The sequence below is a fragment of the Perca flavescens genome, chromosome 16 (assembly GCF_004354835.1).
Source record: "Perca flavescens isolate YP-PL-M2 chromosome 16, PFLA_1.0, whole genome shotgun sequence".
NCBI lineage: Eukaryota > Metazoa > Chordata > Actinopteri > Perciformes > Percidae > Perca > Perca flavescens.
This window is the reverse complement of record NC_041346.1, coordinates 1,145,631-1,169,889: the sequence shown is the minus strand read 5'-3', so window position 1 is coordinate 1,169,889 and position 24,259 is coordinate 1,145,631. Positions and strand designations below refer to the sequence as shown.

The window sequence follows — 24,259 nt, the reverse complement described above, 5'->3', positions numbered from 1 at the left end:
AACATTATGTCATGGAAAAGTCATTACCATACAGACCTCTGGCATTCCTTCTATGAAGAGAAGCAGGACTCTGGAAGCGTTCGCCAGCTCTGCATTTACTTCGGAAACTTAATAAAGGGACTGTTATTGGAAATGTTAAATGAGTGAAGAACCAATAGATAACTATTATATAATAAATAAATGTTAATTTTTGGCAAAGGCTGCCAGAACATCTAGCCAGAGTCTTTAAGTCACAAGGAGTCAGCATCTACCACAAACAAATCAACCCTTAAAGGAACACGGCGACTTATTGGGACTTTGTCTTATTCCCCGTATCCCCCAGAGTTAGACAAGTCCATACATACCCTTCTCATCTCCATGCGTGTCGTAACTCTGTCTGACGCTCCCCCCTGCTAGCCTAGCTTAGCACAGATCCTGGAGGTAACTGGCTCCATCTAGCCTAGCTTAGCACAGATCCTGGAGGTAACCGGCTCCATCTAGCCTACTGCTCCCAGTGAGTAACAAAATAACGCCAACATTTTCCTATTTCCATGTTGTGATTTGTATAGTCACAGCGTGTACAAATAACAAGGTCACATGACACACAGCTATCTTCTAACCGTATACATACTGGGAACTATATTCTCAGAAGGCGAAGCACTGCTAATTCTGCTACTTGGGCAGAGTGATTTGCTCGCAGCACCTGAGAAGCCGCTTGGTGAGGAGCAGAGAGTTCACCTGGAGTTCTGCAAGCAAATCACTCCGCCCATGTAGCAGAAGTAGCAGTGCTTCACCTTTGTTCACACTTTGTTTCTCTCATTATGACTCTATCTATCACTCTCTTATTCGCTCTACCACACACACACACACACACACACACACGCACACATGCCCTGCTGTTCTCTTAAAGAGATCAACGCACACACCAACACACAAGTAATACCTTCAGACCACTAACATAGGCTACGGAGAAAGCGCTGCGTGGAGCCTTCGCAGAAACATAAATCACGCTTTATGTTTAATGAATAAACCAACACCAGCATGAGGATGAAACCCACTGAGCAATGTTGTTATCCTACTGCTAACAGAGCAGAGACTATGACATTTTTTGAACATATTTACAAAATGAAAGTTTATAAAGTGATGAATACATGAATACAAGAGAAGTACAAGCGCCGTATTCAGATTGGAAACAGCCGATCTGAGTGTGGTGCCTGAGTAGTAGACTCAGTTTGTTGGTACTTGTCAGCTGAGGACCTGAATCCACCAGTTGTCTGAGCAGACTACAACAGTCGGTCCACAAATGAATCAATGTTGGCCTGCTCAGAGACACAATGGGTGGATTGTAAAGTCTGATGCTGGCTCGTAGAAAATGACTTCCTGTAGCCCAAACTTTCCCGAGGCTCTTTGCAGACTCCCATCATAGGCTCCTCTGCTGTCCCTGTACAAAAACTATGCACTATGCACTCACAACACAGTCCAGGTCACCTTTTCAAAAACTTAAGAGCAATGTGTGAATGACTGCCATTGAATGTTGCTTGAAATTATTATACAGCCTGTGACACTAAAAGATAACACTAGAGAACTGGACAACACCATCATCCCTGAACTCCTACATCAGAAGCTCACCCAGTTTTCAGTGCCTGCCACCACCTGTCAGTGGATCATCAGCTTCCTGATTGACAGGCAGCAGCATGTCAGACTGGGAAGCATCTCATCCAAGACCCGTCCATTAGCACTGGCCCACCACAGGGGTGTGTCCTCTCCCCACTGCTCTTCTCTCTCTACACCAATGACTGCACCTCAAAGAATCCGTCTGTAAAACTCCTGAAGTTTGCAGATGACACCACCGTCATTGGTTTGATCCAGGATGGTGATGAGTCTGCTTACAGACAGGAGGTGGAACAGCTGGTTCAATGGTGCAGTCAGAACCACCTGGAGTTAAACCACAAGAAGACTGTGGAGATGACAGTGGACTCCTCCTCAACATCCAGAACGACACAGTGTCCACTGTGGATTCCTTTAGGTTCCTGGGATCAACCATCTCACAGGACCTAAAATGGTCTCCCCACATTGACTCTGTCCAGAAAAAGACCCAGAAGAGGTTATACTTCCTGCAACAGCTAAGGAAGTTTAATCTGCCTAAGGAGCTGCTGACCAGTTTCTACTCAGCCATCATCCAGTCTGTCATCTGCACCTCCCTCACTGTCTGGTTTGGGTCAGCCACCAAATGGACAATTAGGGCTACAGAGAGGATCATTGGAGCTGACCTTCCCTCCATCCAGGACCTGTACCGGTCAAGGGTCAGAAAAAGGGCAGCAAAAATCTCTGTAGACCCCTCACGTCCTGGTCACAAACTGTTCAATCTCCTTCTCTCTGGTAGGAGATACAGGGCTCTGTTCTTCTCTCTGGTAGGAGATACAGGACTCTGTTCTTCTCTCTGGTAGGAGATACATGACTCTGTTCTTCTCTCTGGTAGGAGATACAGGGCTCTGTCCTTCTCTCTGGTAGGAGATACAGGGCTCTGTTCTTCTCTCTGGTAGGAGATACAGGGCTCTGTTCTTCTCTCTGGTAGGAGATACAGGACTCGGTTCTTCTCTTTGCTAGGAGATACAGGACTCTGTTCTTCTCTCTGGTAGGAGATACAGGGCTCTGTTCTTCTCTCTGGTAGGAGATACAGGGCTCTGTCCTCTCTGGTTGGAGATACAGGGCTCTGTTCTTCTCTCTGGTAGGAGATACAGGGCTCTGTTCTTCTCTCTGGTAGGAGATACAGGACTCTGTTCTTCTCTCTGGTAGGAGATACAGGGCTCTGTTCTTCTCTCTGGTAGGAGATACAGGACTCTGTTCTTTTCTCTGGTAGGAGATACAGGGCTCTGTTCTTCTCTCTGGTAGGAGATACAGGGCTCTGTTCTCTCTGGTAGGAGATACAGGACTCTGTTCTTCTCTCTGGTAGGAGATACATGACTGTTCTTCTTTCTGGTAGGATATACAGGACTCTGTTCTCTCTGGTAGGAGATACAGGACTCTGTCCTTCTCTCTGGTAGGAGATACAGGACACTGTTCGCCAAAACCAGCCGACACAAAGACAGCTTCTTTCCCCAAGCAGTCACTCTGCTGAACACTCAGACATAGCCCCCCCACCCTCACACTAAACAAAGTCAAACACTGTTCTGCTCATCTACCTCATGTATAATTCAATCTTACAATTACAATATTGTTATTAATATATGGCCATTGCACCCAATTGCCTTGCACTATATTTATATTTATACCTAAATCTAAAATCTCGGACAATACTGATATTGCACCATTCCTTCCCTCTCTTCAATTGCTACTGTATATTTTTTGTAAATTTATAAATTCTAGTCCAGTGTTATACCGTATACTAAACAGTATTTTTTTATATTTCTTACTGTCATTTCTGTTTTTTACTCTTATATGTTAAGTGAGTGTTGTACTTGAGAGCAAGATTAGTCTGAGTCAAATTCCTTGTTTGTCTATGCCAACCTGGTGAATAAAGCTGATTCTGATGATGTGTGAAAATAAGACATCAGAATATAAGATCAACACTGGCCTTAAGGGGATTAAATTTATCTTTATAATGTGAAAAAAAGAAAAATCTCCAAAAGACAGAAAATAATTGTGTATGTTCATCGCTGGAGATGGAGAGTACCCACTTAATTTCTAACTAACAAATAAAATAAATAATACTAATAAATAGGGCTGCACCATATGAGGAAAATATGCGATAATGTTGTTGAATATCGCAATATTAATTACTTGCCATGAATAAACAGATATTCAAGTGTACGCCGGTCTGCTGCCTTCAGTATTCTGCTAAAATACAACAAACTGCTTGTTGAATTTAAAACTAATGAAAGGAAATAATTTCCAATGTTCTATTATTGAACAAAGTGAACATTGAATTGAATATAAAAGTGTGATGTCTTCTTATAAATAATACACGTTAGACAGATTAGCACATAGCAGACAAGCGGCTTTACTTGTCAACAACGTGTTCGACATACAACAGGTATCCCAGGATGCCTAGCGTTCAGGTACTATGGCACAATGGCAATACAAATTAAATACATCACAAAAAGGCAACACTAAAAAAATAGCGACAGTTACATTTTAAAGTGCAGTTTTCTAAAGATATTTTCTTTTAACTAACACAGAGAATCTCTGAGTGTCGATTTGCAATATGTCGCAGCCTTTCGCGAATGTGTGGTATGTTGATATTGCGATGACGATAAAAAAAAAGATATATATTGTGCAGCCCTGGTAATAAACATAATAATAAAAGAGTATCTAGAGTCAGTGTGGCTGCAGGCCAGCATGTTGAGCTGCTGGCTCAGTGTTGGTGCTGTGCAGGAAGTTGTGTGGGTTAAACCAACTGATCTGAACTTGTTTTCAAAGGTGGCTCTTTGCTGAGGTCATTCATATGTAATGTTTGTGCTGGGTTTAGTCTCCCAGGCCTGACTTGAGCCTTGATCCACAAAACAAACAGTCTGAGCCCAAAGCTGCGGATACACACACAGTAAAGGCCTGTATGCTTACTGAAGATAGACACTGACTCAAAGCCGGCTGCTCTGTCCTATTCTGTGAACACTGGACTCTGGGAGTCGTTATACTTTTGATCACCTACAATCAGATTGACACGGCACAGGTAATTGAATCGAGCTGCTCATTGTGGGAAGAAATAGTGCCAACGACTCCTGTTGTCCACATAATTCTTATCAGTACCTCTTCAATTTAGATGCTGCTGATCCAGAGGAAGCCTACTGGTGCCTTTGATTTTGACCCAGTAGCGAACTGTTCCATCTTATTACATACCACCACCTACTAATGAAGGTACCCATGTTGTGTTTACTTCAAGTATCAGGCTATGATCCCTTCTCTTCCTGTCTGGAAAGAAGGTGGATGCATGTTCCTGTCACTTTAATCATTTTAAACCACACCCACCAATGTCATCATAGCAGGGTAAATCACAGGTCAGCGCCATTCAGACTGAAAACAAAGCAAGGACTGGTTGGTGGGCCGTGTTGTTTCCGGAACATGAGTACAGTCCTATAAATTTGAAGGTTTATCAGGCCAAAACACTGCACAGTGGTTTATAATCTGGCATTGCTAGACCTTTCTCCACAGCGCTGTGTCAGCGCTGCAGTAGTCTGGCGCAACAGAGGTGCATTTGCAGGATAAAGCTTTGGTTGTATCAGCGTGCGACACCGTGGCGCGGGCCTCCGTAGATGCCACGCTGTAAGAGCATGCACGCATTGTTCGTTGCAGTATTCTCCGAAACCCCAGTGGGCATACAAACAAAATAATTGGTGAATAAGCAAGAAGTAGAAGAGAAGAACAAGAGAGCAGAAATAAAGGAAAGCAGATTGCCTGGCAACAGCAGTAAACACATCTATGATTTACACCAACATACTGCCAAACATTACATTTATGTAATTATTAACGTTACTGTTGCTTATCTCCAAGTGCAAATGACTGTCTGCCTCTCAATGTTACGAACGCTCCTTCTACAAGGGAGGATGTCCAATGGCGATACATTGGTAATTTAAATAGCTCACGTTACTGTATTGTGTTTTATTTTGCGAAGAATTAGCCTCCCCTCGTGCAAATGTTCTACCAAAAACAACTTCCTTCCATCAGGAGCGTAGCAACTATTCTGATTGGTTTAAAGAAATGCTAGCAAGCCATTGTTTTTTTTCTCCAATCCTAGAATGTATGTGTGGTATAGCCAGACCTTCCAGCGCTGACCCAGCACTCTGGCAATGTGAGACTAGGAGGAGCCCCGCGCCGGATGTCTGGTTTTAAGCTGGCAATGTACTTCTGTTGCACCAGACTAATAATACACTGAGACCGGATTTTACTAACCGGAAAAACTTTTCACTGCGCCAACTATGTCGTATTCCCAGGAATGTGCGCTTAAATGTATTTGACGTTGCGTTGCAGCAAAAGCTGAGCCTGGTTCAACTTGTGTGACGGCCCTGTGTTTTTAGCTGGAGCCCATGCTGGCAGCCCTGTAGGCCAGTTAAAGAATATCATCATGACCCCAGTTCATAAAGTGGCTCTCTGGCAGCTGACCAGCGCTCAGCAGTGTACTCCTCCTCATATGTGACCTTTTCACGTTTCATTCTACTGAAGTTTAACTGTAAAAAGCACAGCCCTCTTAAACAATGAGTGGGGGAGTGATGGCTGCCAACCGCTGCCTCTTTTCCTTTCTTAAGGAACACGGTGTGGGTTGAAGAAATTGAGGCACAGGTCGAGTAGTCTATACCCACGACGTTCCACTTCTGGGATTGTTCCGTTGCGGCCGCAAATTCCGCTGGATGTCCCTCTTTTCGTCCAGATGTGCGTCCTCTTCCTCTGTCTCTGTGTTGGTGTTCTAACCTCTGGTGGATTTGTGAGGACTATGGTTAACTGCTCCTCAGATCTCTGCAGGGTAAATCCAGACAGCTAGCTAGACTATCTGTCCAATCGGAGTTTTCTGTTGCACGACTAAAACTACTTTTGAACGTACACATGGCACCGTGGCTCTGTCTGGAGCTTAGCACAAACAAATGTCAATAAATTGTTTTTCTTCTATCCCAGAATGCTGTGTGGACTAGTCAGACCCTCCTCCGCAGCACTGTGGAGGAAGGTGTGGACATGTGGGAATGCAGGTCGAGTAATGTTGTCCTTTATGGGGTTATTCTTTAATGTACTTCTTATTCCAGTTTGTCAATCTGTAGCAGAGACAGTTCTCCCAGCTCAGGGAATGTCGGTTAAGGGAACTTCCCTTGCCAAAATTCATCCATTGGGAACACGCTGCTAAGTCACCAATGCAGATACCACTTTCGCTATGCGTTACCACGGTAATGTAAAGACATCGGATACGTTGCTGCTACTGGGGATATTTAACACTACTGAACTAAAATATGACTATATATAGCCTACTATAATAACGTAAATAAATGTGATTTGATTCATTTACAAGATGTACGGTGTCATTCCAGTGAGGCGCAATGACTAATGGGTAATCTAGCTTTTGATGAATCATTGTTTAGTTCTTCCCCACACACTAGGGCATGTTTGCTCCCTTCGGTTTGGAATCTTACTTAACATGCCTGAATACCCCGTGCAGTCCACGTCACAGGGAACTACCAGTTGATCTGAATGCACTCAGTAAGAAACTGCTTAAATGATAAATTATTGTCAAACATTTGCTGGTTCCAGCTTCTTAATTCTGGGCATTTGTTGCTTTTCTTTGTCATCCATGAAAGTAAACTGAATATCTGTAATTAAATTAATTAAAACAGGCATGTTTCACTATTTTCTGACATTCTACAGATAAAACAATTCCTAATCTAATTGAGAAAGGCATTGCTAAGTAAACAGCAAAGTAAATGTATACCAGCTATTGCTTTAATAGACAAAAAGGCATTGTAGTGCCATCAAAATGAACACTCAGCCCGGGTTAAAAGACATAGATTGAGTTATATTGTTGGCTGATGAGATAAGCTCCCTGGAAGAGGCATTCAGAAACAGTTGGTCTGACTGAGGACATGAATCAGCATTCTTTCCAGTTCAGAGCAGGCCTGTCCAAACCACCGGCTAGTGTCTGACTGCTGGTAGAGGAATCTATTCCAGCCCTATAATGGTGAGTCAAACGAGAGAGAGAGAGAGAGAGAGAGAGAGAGAGAGAGAGAGAGAGAGAGAGAAGAGAGAGAGAGAGAGAGAGAGAGAGAGAGAGAGAGAGAGAGAGAGAGAGAGAGATATGTGCTGCTACCCTCATGGTTTGGTTGCAGCACAATATCTTCACCATTTCTAATAGTCAGTCAAAGCAGGGGAGCTATGAGTGGTAGCTGACGTGTCATAGCATGCCCATTTTAGCTCTGGGCAGGCACTTCTAACACCACAAACACATGCATCCGCACTTTTAAATGTCTGAGGATATTTATTGACTACAGTACAGCCATTTCCTGAATACCAATCTTCCAATCCATCCGCACCACTACAATACAAACCTCTAGCTAGTCTCATCAGGGAAAGGGCTGTTGGCTGGTAGTTCTAAACCTAAAACCACAGGATCATTCTAAAACTTTAACATAATCCCAAACCAATTATGACCAAATAAAAGCAAATATAATGCACGAGTTGACCATGCATTTTATGAATGAATGACTTTATTGTCATTGCATGCTCACATGCAACAACATGTTTCTGTCTCATAAAAGAAAACTGTTCCCATTCACTCTGCTCAGACACACACGCACATACTCGCACATTAGGATCAAAATAGCTGTTAAAAAGGTAAAACATGATAAGATAAAACAAAAATCTGTAAAAAGAATTTGATAGAGTGCTATTGCAGTTATTGTTATTTGACATATTTTTCAGACTTAAAAGCATTGACAGGTAACTCAATAACCACCTGGTATTGTATATTATATTACTCACATCACATACTACATTATATTACCAGTTGTAAAACGCTCAACAATCAACAGCCTAAGAGGCTTTGCTGGGGGAGGAGTAAAACCCAGAACAGGGTTTTTGTACTCAGTAAAACCTTCCTAATCAACCAATCACAGGCCGGAGCTCCCCAGCAGGCAGCCAATCATACACTTTTGTTAAGTAATAAACAAATCAAGCAAGAATCAATCAGGAAATGTAACCAACATCACAGATTCTTCATGTTTTAAAAATAAATTATTTGGAAAAACTTCTTAATTTTACCATATTAAAGCAAGTTACATATACTATTATTTCAAGTATTGCTATTAGAATTTGCTTTCACATTGAAAGAAATACCCAATTGTACTATATTCAAAACAGCTGTGTATACATTTATTCAAAACATTTACAGTGTGACATGACTAAGTTTATGTTACAGCAATAATTTGGCTACGTAATTAATTTCACAAAAGGTTTTACTGAAAATCTGAATTTGTCCTTTTATATCAGAGATCTTAAACAGGGGGGTGCCGGGTCCCCTAGGGGGTCCTCAGATTCAATGCAGGGGGGCCTCCAAATTATTGTCACTTTTTGAAAGTGTTTTCCAAAATTAAAAAGTCTTAACATATTTTTAGCAGATATAAATCCCCACTGCTTACTGGCCTACAGGTAAGGTAGTCACTAAGGTAGCCAGGCACAGATACAGCTCATCCTGAAGATTCACTGTGACACATGTTTAACATAAAAACGTGATTATAAAATCATGCCAACAATTATTATTTTAATAGCTTAGTATTCTACACACTAAAAAGGTATGTGTAAATGCTTTAGACGGCCCTACACATTATTGTAGGCCCATTTTAATATGCAACTTCATTTTATACAATATTAGGAGTGGGGGGTCCCTGCTCTGTCTCAGTTAAGGGGTCCTTGTGTGACGCTACTGTAGTGGTTTGAGAGGTTTCCTGCTGTGAAAACCTCATTAGATTTAAATGCATTGGAACTGCTGTCAAGCTGATCTCTGTCAGGGGCATTACAAACACTACAAAGACACTACTAATGGTGCGTTCTTTTTGTCTTGTAATTGCGACTAGTAGCTCGAGTGTGACGTCACATCCATGTCAGAAAACGAGTAACCGCGGGTTGTTGCGTTCTTTTTGTCACACAATACTACGTCGGAGAAAATATGGATTTTTGTAACATTTTGAGTAACATTTAGGATTCTATTCACCCAGTTATTGACATATTACACAACGATATTTCACAGTTTGATACATGAAAATTACGTTTTGATTAACGTTAACGTTAGACTACTGCTCTGCTTTCTGCTCCAGACTCGGCTTAAAGCCGTTGTTGTCATATAGCAACCGAGCGTCTCTAGCCAATTTCAGCTGCACAAGCTCCAAAATAACTAATCAGGCGGCATTTAACTCCTAATAAGACTGTAGAGACATGTCTATAAGTAGTAGTATACAGTGCTATGTGTACGACTTCTTCATTTGGTTACAACAAAGACAAAAGTGCTTAAAATTGTAGAAAACCACAATGTTTACTACGTGTGATGCACGACGTAGCCATCTTTGAAAGTGAACTCGGGTTTCAGACAACTTGACGAGTCGTATGTACGACCTCAGTGGCGTTCTTTTTGCAACTTCCGGTTCGTAACTCCGGAAAACAACTCGTAAATTGACTTCGGTGGACAAAAAGAACGCACCATAATCCTGTTTAGCCACATTCTGGGGTTACGGGGTGGGAGGGGTTAAAACTTAAAAACTCTGATTTTCAAAATGTTCCTTTCTGTTGCTGTAGGACATGTATTCACACACACTCTGACAAACATGCTAATGTGTAGAAGGTGTTTACTTACGGTTCATCTGGGCCATGTGTGGGCATCTGTCCTGTTAGTCCAAAAGAAAAACAGAAGTAAAATTGTTAACAAGCACATAATTCATATGTATCTTTATGGCTCTGCATGCAAAAGACCACTACAGCTTCTTGGTTACTTAAAGCTTTTACAGTTTTTACAGTACAAGAAACATTTAAGCGTCACTATTGACATCAACAAGCTACTGATCTCGCTGTGACTTTGTGCAAACCATAGGCGGTGAAAATAATGGACGTAGCATCGATGACACCCATTGGTTTGTGGACAGCTGCTTTGAAGCCATCTGTTTTCATTTTGGCCGTCGCCATCTTGGTATTTTGGAGCCAGAAGTGATTCTATTTGGACAAAAGGGAGGAGCTGTGGAGGGTGACACGGCTAAGCCAGTGTTCACAGGAAAGTCACAGATTTTTAACCCTTCTGAACTGGGGGGTAAACACGGACCTCCGGCTAGTGCCGTCATTCATCTGTATGTACACCGGTACACCGGACTGGTTGAAATCCGGAGACTTTTTCTTAAGTTACCAGCTAGTGGTAGCGCCAGCTAGTGGTAGCGCCAGCTAGTGGTAGCGCCAGCTAGTGGTAGCGCCAGCTAGTGGTAGCGCCAGCTAGCGGTAGCGCCTGCCAGCTAGCTTGGTTGGCAGAACAACATTTCTTTTCAAAATGTTCTAAGTAACTTTGCTGAAGTGAAAACACAAAGTGAGAGGGTCAAAGTTTAAGATGTAAACCATACAACAGCCAAAACAAGTGGAGGTCTATTTTAATGTACCCAGTGTTAGCATGGTTAGCATAGCTAAGCCTCTGTCTTGATTGACAGGTCCTAAAACATCCCATGCTTTATCGTCTATGGGACCATCATTTACTCAATGAACATCATGATGTGTTGAAGAAGACTTGAAACTAGTTATTGAGACCATAAACTCATCATGAAAATGTTTACTGAGGTAATAAATCAAGAGAGAAGTAGTTTCATTTTCTCATAGACTTCTATAGAAACAGACTTCTTTCTGGAGCTGGTGGAGTCTCCCCCTGCTGGAAGTTAGAGAGAATGCAGCTTTAAGGAGTCCCCCCCTGCTGGAAGTTAGAGAGAATGCAGCTTTAAGGAGTCCCCCCCTTCTGGAAGTTAGAGAGAATGCAGCTTTAAGGAGTCCCCCCTTCTGGAAGTTAGAGAGAATACAGCTTTAAGGAGTCTCCCCCTGCTGGAAGTTAGATAGAATGCAGCTTTAAGGAGTTCCCCCCTGCTGGAAGTTAGAGAGAATACAGCTTTAAGGAGTCTCCCCCTGCTGGAAGTTAGATAGAATGCAGCTTTAAGGAGTCCCCCCTGCTGGAAGTTAGAGAGAATACAGCTTTAAGGAGCTTCAGCTTTGGCTTCACTTTTTAGACTCGGAAGTTACCGCTTGGTGTAAATAGATATTAATCAAAAACAAAGGATTCACTTAACTCTGAATAATAACTCAGTCACTGTATAAATATAAATGTGAACCTTACCAAGTTTGACGTACAGGACGCCTGTGGCAGAGATGACCTTGAGTGAGTTGGAGGCGACGCACTGGTAATAGCCGGTGTCTGTCGTGTCCAGGTCCTGGATGCGGAGCTTGGATCCCGCATCGGTCTTGCGGATGGTTATGCGTCCCTGCTCCTGCACCACAGGGGCGTCGTTTTTCAGCCAGCGGATGGACGGTCGTGGGTTTCCTGTCACTTTGCAGTGCAGCGTGGCTGTCTGACCCTGGAAGTGGGTGATGTTGTTGACCGGCTCCTGGAACTCCAGGAAATAACCTGAAACATAATGGGTTAAAGGAAGCATTAAAACTGAGAAAAAATGGGGTCTTCAGAAACCTGACCTTCTATAGAGCACATTAGTTAAAGGAACACGCCGACTTATTGTGAATTTAGCTTATTCACCGTAACCCCCAGAGTTAGACTAGTCCATACATACCCTTCTCATCTCCGTGCGTGCTGTAACGCTGTCTGACGGTTCCAGCATTAGCTTAGCCTAGCACAGATCCTGCAGGTAACTGGTTCCAACTAGCCTACTGCTCCGAATTGTGACAAAAGTGACAAAATAACACCAACATGTTCCTATTTACATGTTGTGATTTGTAGAGTCACAGCGTAACAAAAACCACGTAACATGAGACACAGACATCTTCTAACAGTAAACAAACCGGGAACTATATTCTCAGACAGGCTTGCTGCGAGCATATCACTCCGCCCAAGTACTATATTCTTCCGCCTGAGAATGTAGTTCCCGGTTTGTTTACAGTTAGAAGACGGCTGTGTCTCATGTTATGTTGTTTTTTGTACACGCTGTGACTCTATGAATCACAACATGTAAATAGGAACATGTTGGAGTTATTTTGTCACTTATTGGGAGCAGTAGGATTACTGGAACCATTCACCTGCATGTTCTGTGCTGGCCTGATGCAGCTGGAGCCGTCAGACAGCATTACAGCACGCACGGAGATGAGAAGGGTATGTATGGACTGGTCTAACTCTGGGGGTTACGGTGAATAAGCTAAATTCCCAATAAGTCGATGTGTTCCTTTAAGGCAGTGCGTTAACATCAACTGTTTCATTCATGTTTCACAATCATTGGCTCATTCTTCAGCAACGTCCAATCATGTTCATGTAGGTGTACAGCGTCGTTATAACCTGGCATTTCTCACTATCACTTTACTGATGCGCTCATGCCAACAGATTGGGTTTACTGCTACAACCTCCTCCTTAAGACAGCATTTAAACAAAATCAGGCGTTTCAGCAATCAGCGCAGGGTTGTGCGGCAGTGTAGGAGCGTCATTTAAATTGTGTCTCCATTGTGTTTTGTCTGATCGCCGGTAGGTCATGTGATTGGCCACCGCAGCGTGACATCAAGTTGTGTTTCTCCAAAAGTTGATTCTGTTTCAACTTTTCACTGCAGGGAAGCTGCGTTTTTTCAGCCTAAATGCACTTCCCACATTAAATTGAATTGGAGAGCTGCCGTTTCCTGATGTGGTGTGAATGCAGCTTTAGTTAGTTCTCCAGCAGAATTGTTGGTGCTGCTCTGATTCTTTGAGCGGCCCCTCAAAGAGCAGAGACTTTTCTACCAAACCTGAATGTAAATGGTCAATTCTTTAATGCAAGTGTCTCACTTAAAATGGCATATTTCTGCCAGTAAAAGTTGTGAAATACCAATATTTTAATACGTTTTCAATTGCTTTGCTGGAGTTAAATACAGTTCTTTGAATATAAATCACAAATTATTCATCACAAACTATTTGTGAGATGTTTTTAAAGATTTAATTTTCTTCAGATTGAACCAGTGAGTGTCACACACAGGGTTTCTTGATACTTACTGGTAAACAAAATAGAATAATGACAACCTTATTCCTTATCCAAACCACCCAGGTAACAGCCTTTTCTCCCTGTTGAGGTCAGAAAGAAGGTACCGGATACACCAGGCAGCACAGAGAGGCTCGGGGGGAGCTACTACCCTCAGGTCACTACCGTAGGTCAGACGTTACATGTTGTATCATATTAGGATATGTATTGTGGGCCAACTGGCAGGTTTATCAGGCACAGAAATACTCCAATATAAACAAAGATGTGGACATTATTATTTGTAATGATAAAAATCAGGTGCATAGTAACAACACTGTAGGATCAAATTAGGCCATATTATTTAGTATAACAATTTCACTTAACTCACATAAAGCTGAAGTGCAGCTTCACATTTTAGATGTTGAGTCTTTTTATTCTGGTGTAACAATAATATTCTGAAAAACTGATATGTTCCCATTCTTGAACTTAGGACTTGTCCTGAAGAATCCAGAGTACAAAGTGCTCTCTGACGTTGTGTCTGTGGCCAAAATGGAACTGATTGATGTCTGATGATTGAGATATATAACGCAGCCAGGTGTTTACCAGGCGACCAATGGCAACACCCGTTCTAGATGGATTTTTAATTAAACTAATACCTGTTTTCTGAACAAGTGCGCTTCATACAATATTTGGTCAGTCCAATGGCAGAGTCCGAGACAAGTCTAGTCCAGATACAAACGAGTCCAAGACGAGTCCAAGACAATAGAAAAACGTCTTGAGTACGAGTCCGGACTCAAGTACTACAGCCCTGCTGTCAGTGAATACACTCTGTGCAGTCATACATTATGTAGCCATGCGTAGACATCCGTGTTAACCTGAATGGACATGGGCAAAGGACATCATTTAAAACATGCAGACCATTCCAGCTTTGTGGAGAGAGCTTAAAGTTGGCTCCTTCTGTAGCTAGCTGTAAAGTTTTTCTCAGGGATCGCAAGAGATGGGGAACTCAATGGAAATTTGTCTCCCCAATATTTAATATATACCTAATAATTGACCAGACATGTCATCATCAGATCATCCTAAAGCTGAAAGAAAGCTCATTTGTTCTGCAACATTCATGGTTAAACCAACTCCAAAAAGCACTGTGTAGTACTCACTGTTGGTGTTCATGTAAACCAAAAGCAGTGGACACAACAGCATGTGCACGCTCCTCAACATGCACAGAACTATTACACACAAACTTATCGCTCGCTGGTCTACACAAGTAAACCAGTTCAAATCACAGCATCACTGAGATTCCCTTGAGATAGAGGCAGGACCTCCAGGACAGCTGGGTGCACACTGTAGAGCATGATGGGAAGGGTTTGTGTCCTGAACTTTCAATGAAGCTTGCTTGTAAAGACTTAAGACCTGACCTTGAGAAATTGCTAAAAGAAAGACTTATGGCGTTTTTCCATTACATGGTACCTGCTCGACTCGCCTCGACTCTACTCGCCTTGACTCGCTGTGCGTCCCTTTTCCATTGCAGATTTTAGTATCGCCTCAGCGTGGCTGGTCGTCATAGCAACTGCCGTGGGCGTGGCTTAGTAGTTTGCTTTCCCATTGACATATCCCTGATGCATTTCCTGGTTCTCCGTCTCCGTAAACAACATGATATCAAAGAGATAGTTAACGTTCACTGCTCCAGATTTCCCACCGTGGTCACATACATACGACTCTAGAGTTGCTACTCGCTGCGGAGATAATCGCCGTCACTCTCTCACTTCTCCCTCGCTCACTAGCTCCCCACACACACACACATACTCGGCGACTCGACACACACATCACACATGCACACACCAGCGCACCAGTATAACCATCAGGCCAATTGTATGCTACGGAGAAAGCTCTGCGTGGAGCCTCCGGCAGCAAAAAAACACCGCTGGCTAAACTATTTAAAAATGCCGTCTCTTACTAGCAATGCAGTGATCAGTGACGCTTCTTTCCGACCAATCAGCAGCCTGCAGGGTTTCACGTCACCTTCTCGGCTCGCCTCAGCTCGCTTGGAACCTCGACTGAGCAGGTACTAAAAAAAGTACCTGTTAGCAGGTACCAGGTACTTTTTTTCGTAATGGAAAACCAAAAAAGGCGAGTAGAGTCGAGGCGAGGCGAGTAGGTACCATGTAATGGAAAAGCGCCATTAAAGCAGGCCTGCAGTTAGCTTAGCTAAATATTAGAGTTTCCAGTGTTAACCTTTCAGAATGACATACTAGGATCAACCAAACATAATGTAATTCAGTGGCCTCAGATTCAGTCTGACTGTTTATTCAGTCAGGCTAACAGTGCTGATCAAAGGGTTGTGATAGGATCTCAGCACGGCCGAGCTGACGGAGGAATGTTGGCTGGAGATATTTGGCCAGCCATATAAACATGCAAGTCTGTCCCTGAGTGGCTGAGAGACTGAGTGAGTGATGAAGATACACCACAGTCGAGTGTTGGAGTTTCTCCATTGGCAGTTGCTCTTTTAAAAAGGCTTTCAAATTGAATAGTGTTTCTGCTGGTTATAGATAGAGACTAAAGAAGACAGGAGACTCCAGTTAGGGACAGATGAGAAGAAAGGAGGAAAGGAGAGGAAAGTGTACAGGGGAGCAGGAGAGGAGAGGTGGGGAACAAGAGGAGAGAAAAAAGAGAGAAAGATAAGACAAGCTTCCAAAAAACATCTAAACACAGGAAGACTTGATGGGGCCCAAATTGGCCTGAAATGCCAAGGGGCAAGCCTTAGTTGTACTATAAAAAAAATGTTGCCTCCATTGTCATTACTATATTCCTTTTAAAGGAACATTGCCCCGCAAAACAAACATCTGGTTCCACAGGAAACGCTGCGTGAACAGTCCTACTATTATACTATTATTATACTATAACTATTTGACTCAAACAAAGCTTAACTATGTACACTTTAAAAACAAATATTACTGGGAGCACACAAAATTGCAGATGAACATTTAATATCCAGGACTTCACATTCTCGTCTCTACCGCTGATGTGTAACAATTTGGCACATTGACCATTCATGGTTCAGCCATATTGTTAGTTTCCACCCTGTCTTATTACAGTACTCTTGACTCTCTGCTAGGATCTGTTATGCAGATTACTGTATAAGGAAATACAAATGAGTGGTTGGGGTGCAGAGGCATTGATAAACACACTCAGAAGTAATACCATCTGCATTGGGAGCAGCAGCCAGGCTCTGGAGTTTACGCAATGGAAAAAACCGAGATTGGTGTCCAGCCGAGCTGTCCACAGAGCAGGCTACAGATGAGGGATGCCACCACGCAGCTCTTTAATTAGAACGTCTTCATCCTTCATTTAAAGATGTACTGCAGGAAAGGAAAGATGAAACAGCTGACGTGCAGATCCCAAACAGCTGGAATGTTTTTAGCAGCAGTGATTAAAGGAACAACACTGAGGACTGAACTAACCATGTGTGATGATACCGTCTGTTAATGTGTTTGTGAGTTAATAAAAACTTTAACGACAAGAAAAATGTTGCTTTGTATTCAGGATATGTCATGACAATATGACCATAAAAACATGGAAACCAAGGGTCTAAGTATTAAAGTGCGTCTAATGCTGTACAGATTGTAAAGCCCTTTGATGCAAATTTGAAATATAAATAAAATTGACTTGACAGATAAGTAGCTATGTGATAAGAATGGCAGAGTTAGGGCCCTGCTCGGGCTTAAAATCAAGGCCCTGAAACCCCAGAATTCTCGGCCAAATCCCGACTGAAGCCTGTGTTTTTTTTCCCTCCTCCCCCATAACACAGCCTATAGGCTACTACTGCAGCCATTTTATAGATATAAAACACTTCAAGCATATCACAGTGTTAGTTTAAACGTTTGTTATTTCCACCAGAGTAAAAAGGCTTTTTTGCAGAAAACCAAACGGGCTATACAATCTAAACTAATCCACGCCACAGCCAGAAGCGCCGTCTCTTACAGAGCATCGTGGAGAAAAAGCACAGTATCCACAGTCAGCAGAACTTGATGACTGCCTTTCCATTACTCTGGATTAAGCCTTGCGGTTCATTGGCACCGGTTAGACGTCTTTCACGTTCTCTTCGCTCATTTATCATCATTTCAATGAACTAATTTCTATATATAAATGCTGTGGTCTATGTTAGTGAAGTGAGTCCTGTGTCAGTGGTGTTGGCACAACGACTGTGACATGTGTCGATGTCTGTGTGCATGAGGAATTCAAAATCTGAAGCCCACTGAACACTGCTGCAACACTTCCAAATCTATTATCAATCACCATTCTCTGATAGAATGTAATGCAATCCTGCAGAGGTAAAGGCAGCATGCTGCATGCACGCTGGGCCCACTTTTAAATAACCCACTGGGAGACTCAGACATCATCATTGCTGGTCAAAAGCTACTTTGTGACTAATAAGGTACTTTTATGGAGGCATGACTGTCTCAAATATCAAGCCAAAGTGCTTGATTGATTAATCTTATCCCCCAGAGATAGATGCAACCAATGAAAAGCTGCTTTTTCTCAAAGCCAGCTCTCTGGCAACTTTCCAAAGCCTGCTCCACTTGGACAAGCAGCCCATTTGTCTAGGAAATGACTACTCAGGGCACCAAATGAAACTAAAAGTGGTGGTGCCACTGCATCACAGCATCACTGATGTAAACACAGAGTCCGCCTCCCCTCGTTATACCGGAGTCCTGTGCTCTGGCTGCACGGAACACGGTCCACCCGCCTGGGAACAATCGTCTCTGATCTCCCGTTGCTTGGCCGACCCGAGTCCTATTTCCATCTCCGATGATTGCACGCAAATGTGCATAGAGTACTAAAATTCATCAGGATATCGCAATAAATGAATGAATGTTGATGAGACTCTGTCATTACACATGCACTCTTACACTTACCTATACTTCAGATTTGATATTATACACATCTTTATACATACCACACCAAGACTAATACTTTTACTAATACATTTAACCCATTTTTATTTCATGATCCATAACCTGATTTTGGCATTGCATACAGTGTATATATTTTGGACCTTATTGTTATCTTAGACTTTTGTAGGTGCACTCTTCCACCTTTGTATTGCAACTGCAGCACAGCCATTTCCCTCAGGATAAATAAAGTTCTCATTTGACATCTGCTTGCCTTGAAAATTGTTCTGCTTACTGATGTTATTCTTCAGTTTAACAATTGGGGCTAATTGGGGTAAGGAACTTCAATACTTTGTTGGTACCTACTGAAGGCAAGGGCCAAGTCAAAAGGCACAGCAATGCCTCTTTCACCTCAGACGTCTTAAAAAGTTCGGCTGGGGGCCCAAGATGCTGTGGGCTCTCCACAGAGGCAGAACAGGAGCATCCTGACTGGATGCATCACTGCATGGTACGGGACCAGCAGGCTCCGGGACAGGTTTTTCATCAGTCAACCAGGCTTATGAACAATGAATGCTGTCTGTCTGTGACTCTCACACACTCACACACAGACGTAGCGGCACATACACAAACACACAAAAACCTACAAATGGCATACACATTAGGGCTGTTGAAACGAATTCTGAAAGTCGAATATAATTTGAATAGTAAAAAAATCAATACTATTCGAATGCTGAAATTACTATTCAAATGTCATTTTTTTTATAAATATGTTGGCTACCGTTAGCTAATCTCCCTCTTCTCGCCTTGGCCTACCCGCATGTGAAAACGAAATGCTTTTGTCATGTCACATCTGTTGAACAATTAATTTTTCATTTCATGAAGTTAGCGGGAGTGAGAAACACAAGGCATTGTGAGGTCTTCACATCACAGAGCTAACGTTATGTACAGAGTAACGTTAGTACAGGGTAGTGATAGGCTGTGGCTGGAAATCAGAACAAACAATATGCACATTATTTACATTATTATATATTATTGCATATGATTGTAATGCACTGCATTGGTATCTTTTTTTTTATTGCTGCAATGTAAAGGAGCCAAAAGCAAAGTCTTTTACTCTTATAAAAGACTTTCTTATACTTGTTATAATTGAGATGTAACAATAAAGGAATCTTGACTCTTGGACATATATAAACGCTGTGCTTTAAAATGACACTTTAAATAATGTTTATAACAAAAAAAAGAAGAATTGCATAGAGAGCTCTGCCAGTGTTTCTTTCCGTTCTTAAGAATGATTCCCAAATGTTCATGAAAACTATTACTGCTCAGTGCTCACTTTAGTCCTTGGAGTAGTGACAGTCAATGCAAACAGTCCTCACATTGTACCATTCCATTTCCCCACCCGGGTATTAAACAGACCCTGCTGCAGCAGGATTCAAGCCTCCCCTTAAATTCTAACATGATTGATGCTTGTAGGCCAGGGGGCCGCGCTGAACACCCACCATGCTGCATGACAGAGCTAAGCTGAGAGGACAGGGCTTAACCAGAAGGCATAAACATTAACAAACCTGTTTCAAACCATTAATGAACTCTTTAAAGCAGCTGATAGGCCTGGTTCTTGCCATGAATTCACTAACACTTGGCTTCTGGAGGAAAGACTGACTGAGGAAAGTTAGTTTGAAAATTGACTGGGAATGTGAGCGTGAACAGTTGTCTGTCTCTACGTGTCAGAGCTCATTTAGACCAAAATATGTAATCTGGCCGCCGTAGCGTGACGTGGTGTTGCGTTTTTCCAAAAGCAGAGTCGGTCTCAACTTTTTTGCTGCAGGCCCGCTGCGTTTTTTTGCGTACATCCACCGCAGCCTAAATGCACTAACCCCATTCAAGATGAATGGAAAGACCTGCGCTTGTGCCAGATCATGTAACGGCTGACGCAGCCGATCTGAACGCGGCCTCAGTCCTGTGACAGCCTGACGACCTGTCCAGGGTGGCCATGTCAACAGTTTGGCTGGGCTGGGGGACACACTGTAGACCCCCTAAATCAGAAGTAAAAATATATTTTTTACTACAGCCTTCACCTTCACGTTTATTTAGTCTGCCCTAAATACTAAACAACAGTTATCCATGTTTACTCAGTCTGTGTGCATGGTCATGTACAGTATATGTACTGTCTGTCATGTATGTTTTTGTATATGTATTGTCTCACTTCGGTACGTTTTTGTATGTTTTGTTAATGCTGCTCATCACTGTTTCTATTGTATGTGTCAAATATCCAGTTTGTAATGCTTTGTATGAAGTTTATCTTTCTTCTATAAGTTTGTGTGTGTACAGCCCTATGAGACATGCTTTGTGCTATTGGGCTACGATAAACTATGTAGAGGAATTTGCCACCCTTACTGGCAAAATAACGTTAACAATTTGTACAGTTAATGGAATAACATCATTTATTCAGATTAGCAGCAGAAACTAGACAGCAGCAGGCACTGTAAACATGTCTGACAACTCACAGACACTTTGTATGATTTACATTGGCAACAATAGGGCATACGATCTGCACATCACATCTTAAACAAAGTGTAATTAATGTGGTGTCTTAAGATTACACCTTTAACAGCTTGATAAAACTGTGTCAAACAAAAAGCCAGGTTAAACACAAATGAAGAGCATCAGTGTTTTAACCTCTGGCTAACCTGAGCAGCAGCCACCATGGCTCAAAAGTCCCTGTATACTGTATACTGACACCTACAGTACAGCAACTAGGCCTGTAACAATGATTACATCATTGTCTAACTGCAACGTTTTTACTTAATCGCCGTTTGGTTGTTTAACCGCAATTAATTGCTAACATCCTAAGGAGTATGACTGTTAGTGGTTATTGTCAGTTTTATGTTCATTTAAGAAAAAAATATTTTATGTTAACAAAGAGACGTGGTTTACTTCATAGGCAGAGTATTTGTTATTACTTTATCTGGGTAACAGAGATATAACCAAATGATTTATTCTAGGATTCATTCTTTAAACTTGAATTTGTTTGCAAAAGTAATACATAAATATATTTTTTTTTTAAATTTGACTGAAAGAGACAATTATATTGTTAATAGCAATTATTTCTGAGACAATTAATTGTACAGCAAAATTTGGAATGGTTACAGCTCTAACAGCAACCTATATGTAATTACCAGAAAATCCAAAGGAATCCATTTGTCACACAACTGCCCACACTGTTTAGTGGTGGGGGCGATCCAAACATGGTCAGTGCAAGTGTCAACACTACAAATGTGCAACCCTGGTGAACATACTCAACATGCCCTCCAGGCAAGGAATTTCTGACCACACCATCTAAATCAAGGTTTATCATGTGCATGATGAAGCCAAAGCTCATCAAGAAGTGCCCCCACCATTAGTCCCACTCCCTGGGTTCCTCGATGCCTCCAGGCGGATCCTTAATGACCCCATTCGACCATCCATTAATGCCCTTGCACTCCCATAGACCGTCATCCCCCCCAACCCCCTTTTACTCAGTACCCGGCCCCCATTCATCCCTAAAACCACTCCTCAATCCTCAAGGGGGCGATACTGAGCGTTTCAATAACCAACAAAACGAGAAATGTTTCCCTTACCTTCAGCTGTGGGTGCAGCTCCACTCTGAGCTTCAGCCAGACCATCTGTATCCACTGACAAACTTGAATCGGCTGCAGAATCAGATATAGAGAGAATTCAAGAGTTAAAACTAGAGCCCAAATAACACAAGTCAAACCTGGTGGTGGAGATCCCTAGAGGCCGCAAAGATTATTATAAAAAATACAAAAGGACAAAAGGAACTACATAAGGAACAATTTAGGCTTCGCTGCAGTGAAGCTACAAATGATAAATCTGTCCTCAGGGTGGTGCTTGAAAAGGTCATTGGGCCATTAATATTAAGAGGTCATCTTCTTGGGAGCATAAAACATCTTTAAGGCACCAGTATTACCACTTTTCAACCCAAAAAACCCAGTTCAACCGAAGGTACTGGGTTCTTTTATTTCCACAGAACTATTTTGAGGGAGCTAGAAGGTTCCTTCAGCCCATTGTTGTGTGCGTTTCCACATAAATCACTATGAGAGTACTTCCTTGTTTTATGAATAAAGCAATCGGCGACGGTCATCCCTGCAAACCCCATACTGAAGATTCCTGTACTTTCCCCCTTGTCCCCAAAGAAATGCAACAAGTTCCTCCAAAGGTTTCTAGGTTCTAGAGAAACGCAGCTAAAGTTTCTAGACTCCTCAGGTAGTTACTATAGGGCTGTACAATTAATCACATTTTGATGGTGTTTAATAATCGTGATTTTGTTATTGACCAAAATAATCAAGCAACCCTAAGTTACTATTATTGATGATAGAAATAAAAAATAAAGAAATTGAGTGGTGATCGGGACGACACTATTTTAGCAATAGTTCTAATGTATTGTAAATGGTCACATTTTTTTGTAATTAATGTTACAAAACAGTGTTTACACTGCAATACGTTTCAAGGATAAAACATGAGACGCTACTTTTGCTAAAAATAAAGTTGGAAAATGCGGTGCCCTGGTAACTAGACCTCTCCTTCATTAGAAAGCAAAATGGTCTGATGTGTGTAGAGGTCTGTATGGTTATACCATAAGTGCAAGACTTCTTCAGTTCAGGAGGTTTTCATCGGAAGCCAAATTATCCAAAAAGGCTAACGCTGAATCTCATCCAGACGTCCGATAACTAAAATCCGTCATCCGGTTCAAATAGAGAGTTAAAAACCACCAATATCTAAAAAGGGTAGCGTCTGACCGACACAAAGGGGACAGGACGCCATCGACAGGTGACCAAATGTAACAGACAGTCAAATTGAATAAAAAGACAGATATCTCTGGGTTTGAACACTGTTGGAAACATTTGGGATTATGTAAGTACACAACTCAATAAAATATATAACGTATCTAGTCGTTTTTAGTGTTCTCTTCCACTTCTCTCAGTTTGGCTGTGAGGCAAACTGGGTTTTTGCTCTGATTTACACAACACATATGTTTTTATGAGCAGCATGTGTAATGGATACTCTGGCTGCTCTGTTTGATTGGGCCTGGCTCTCTCTGCAAGCTAATCAGGATCAGGCGCATGTAAGCAGACACAACGTATAGCTTGGTTATTAACTCGACTTGACTTGGCATTGGCTCCTGCCGTCCCTGTGATACAGAGCATGTGCTTGACAGATGTGGGTGGTGGAGGAAATTGGTGGTGCTGAGGACTTCAGCGAACAAAACCATACAGCATTCCTTTCAGGAGCCACACTTCCCTTGGAGAGATTGGAGTTTAATCCAGCCATAGATGTAGGCAGATATGGAGACAGGTCTCCTTCAGTATGAGAAGGATGTATTATTTCACTGAATATTTCTGCATCAGATGCAGATGGTGGATTTGTATTCACCCAAACCATGTCAAGCATAGTCCTCGGAGATATTTAGCAAGTATGTCTGACCAGTCCTAACTTGTAGACATGTTTGCAATGTCTTCTAAAAATTGTAACAGTTCTGATTCCACCGCAAGGATGAGGCATCAAAACAAAAGCCTCGTCTTTTTTTGATCTGTCCCTGGGTCATTCTCAGCCGACTGCTCCCATCTGTTACACATTTATGGCAGAAGTAAAAAAAACAACAAAAAACAACAACCTCAAAACTTAATGGAAACAACAAAGAGTGATCTGTTCTTGAAAGAACATGGAATAACAGCGAGAACAGCTAAACAGTCTCAATAAAGTCTG

The 24,259-nt window shown here is 42.1% G+C and overlaps 1 protein-coding gene across 1 annotated transcript in view; it reads right to left on the bottom strand.

Moving 5' to 3' along the window:
• Window positions 1-24,259, bottom strand: part of ror2 (receptor tyrosine kinase-like orphan receptor 2) — a 67,485-nt gene that overhangs the window by 18,344 nt on the left and 24,882 nt on the right. The window contains exons 2-4 of the mRNA XM_028602614.1: window positions 22,114-22,185; window positions 11,798-12,085; window positions 10,295-10,325 (exon numbers count right to left, since the gene is read on the bottom strand). Of these exons, the coding sequence (XP_028458415.1) occupies window positions 10,295-10,325; window positions 11,798-12,085; window positions 22,114-22,185 (391 nt within the window). The remainder of the gene's footprint in view (window positions 1-10,294; window positions 10,326-11,797; window positions 12,086-22,113; window positions 22,186-24,259) is intronic.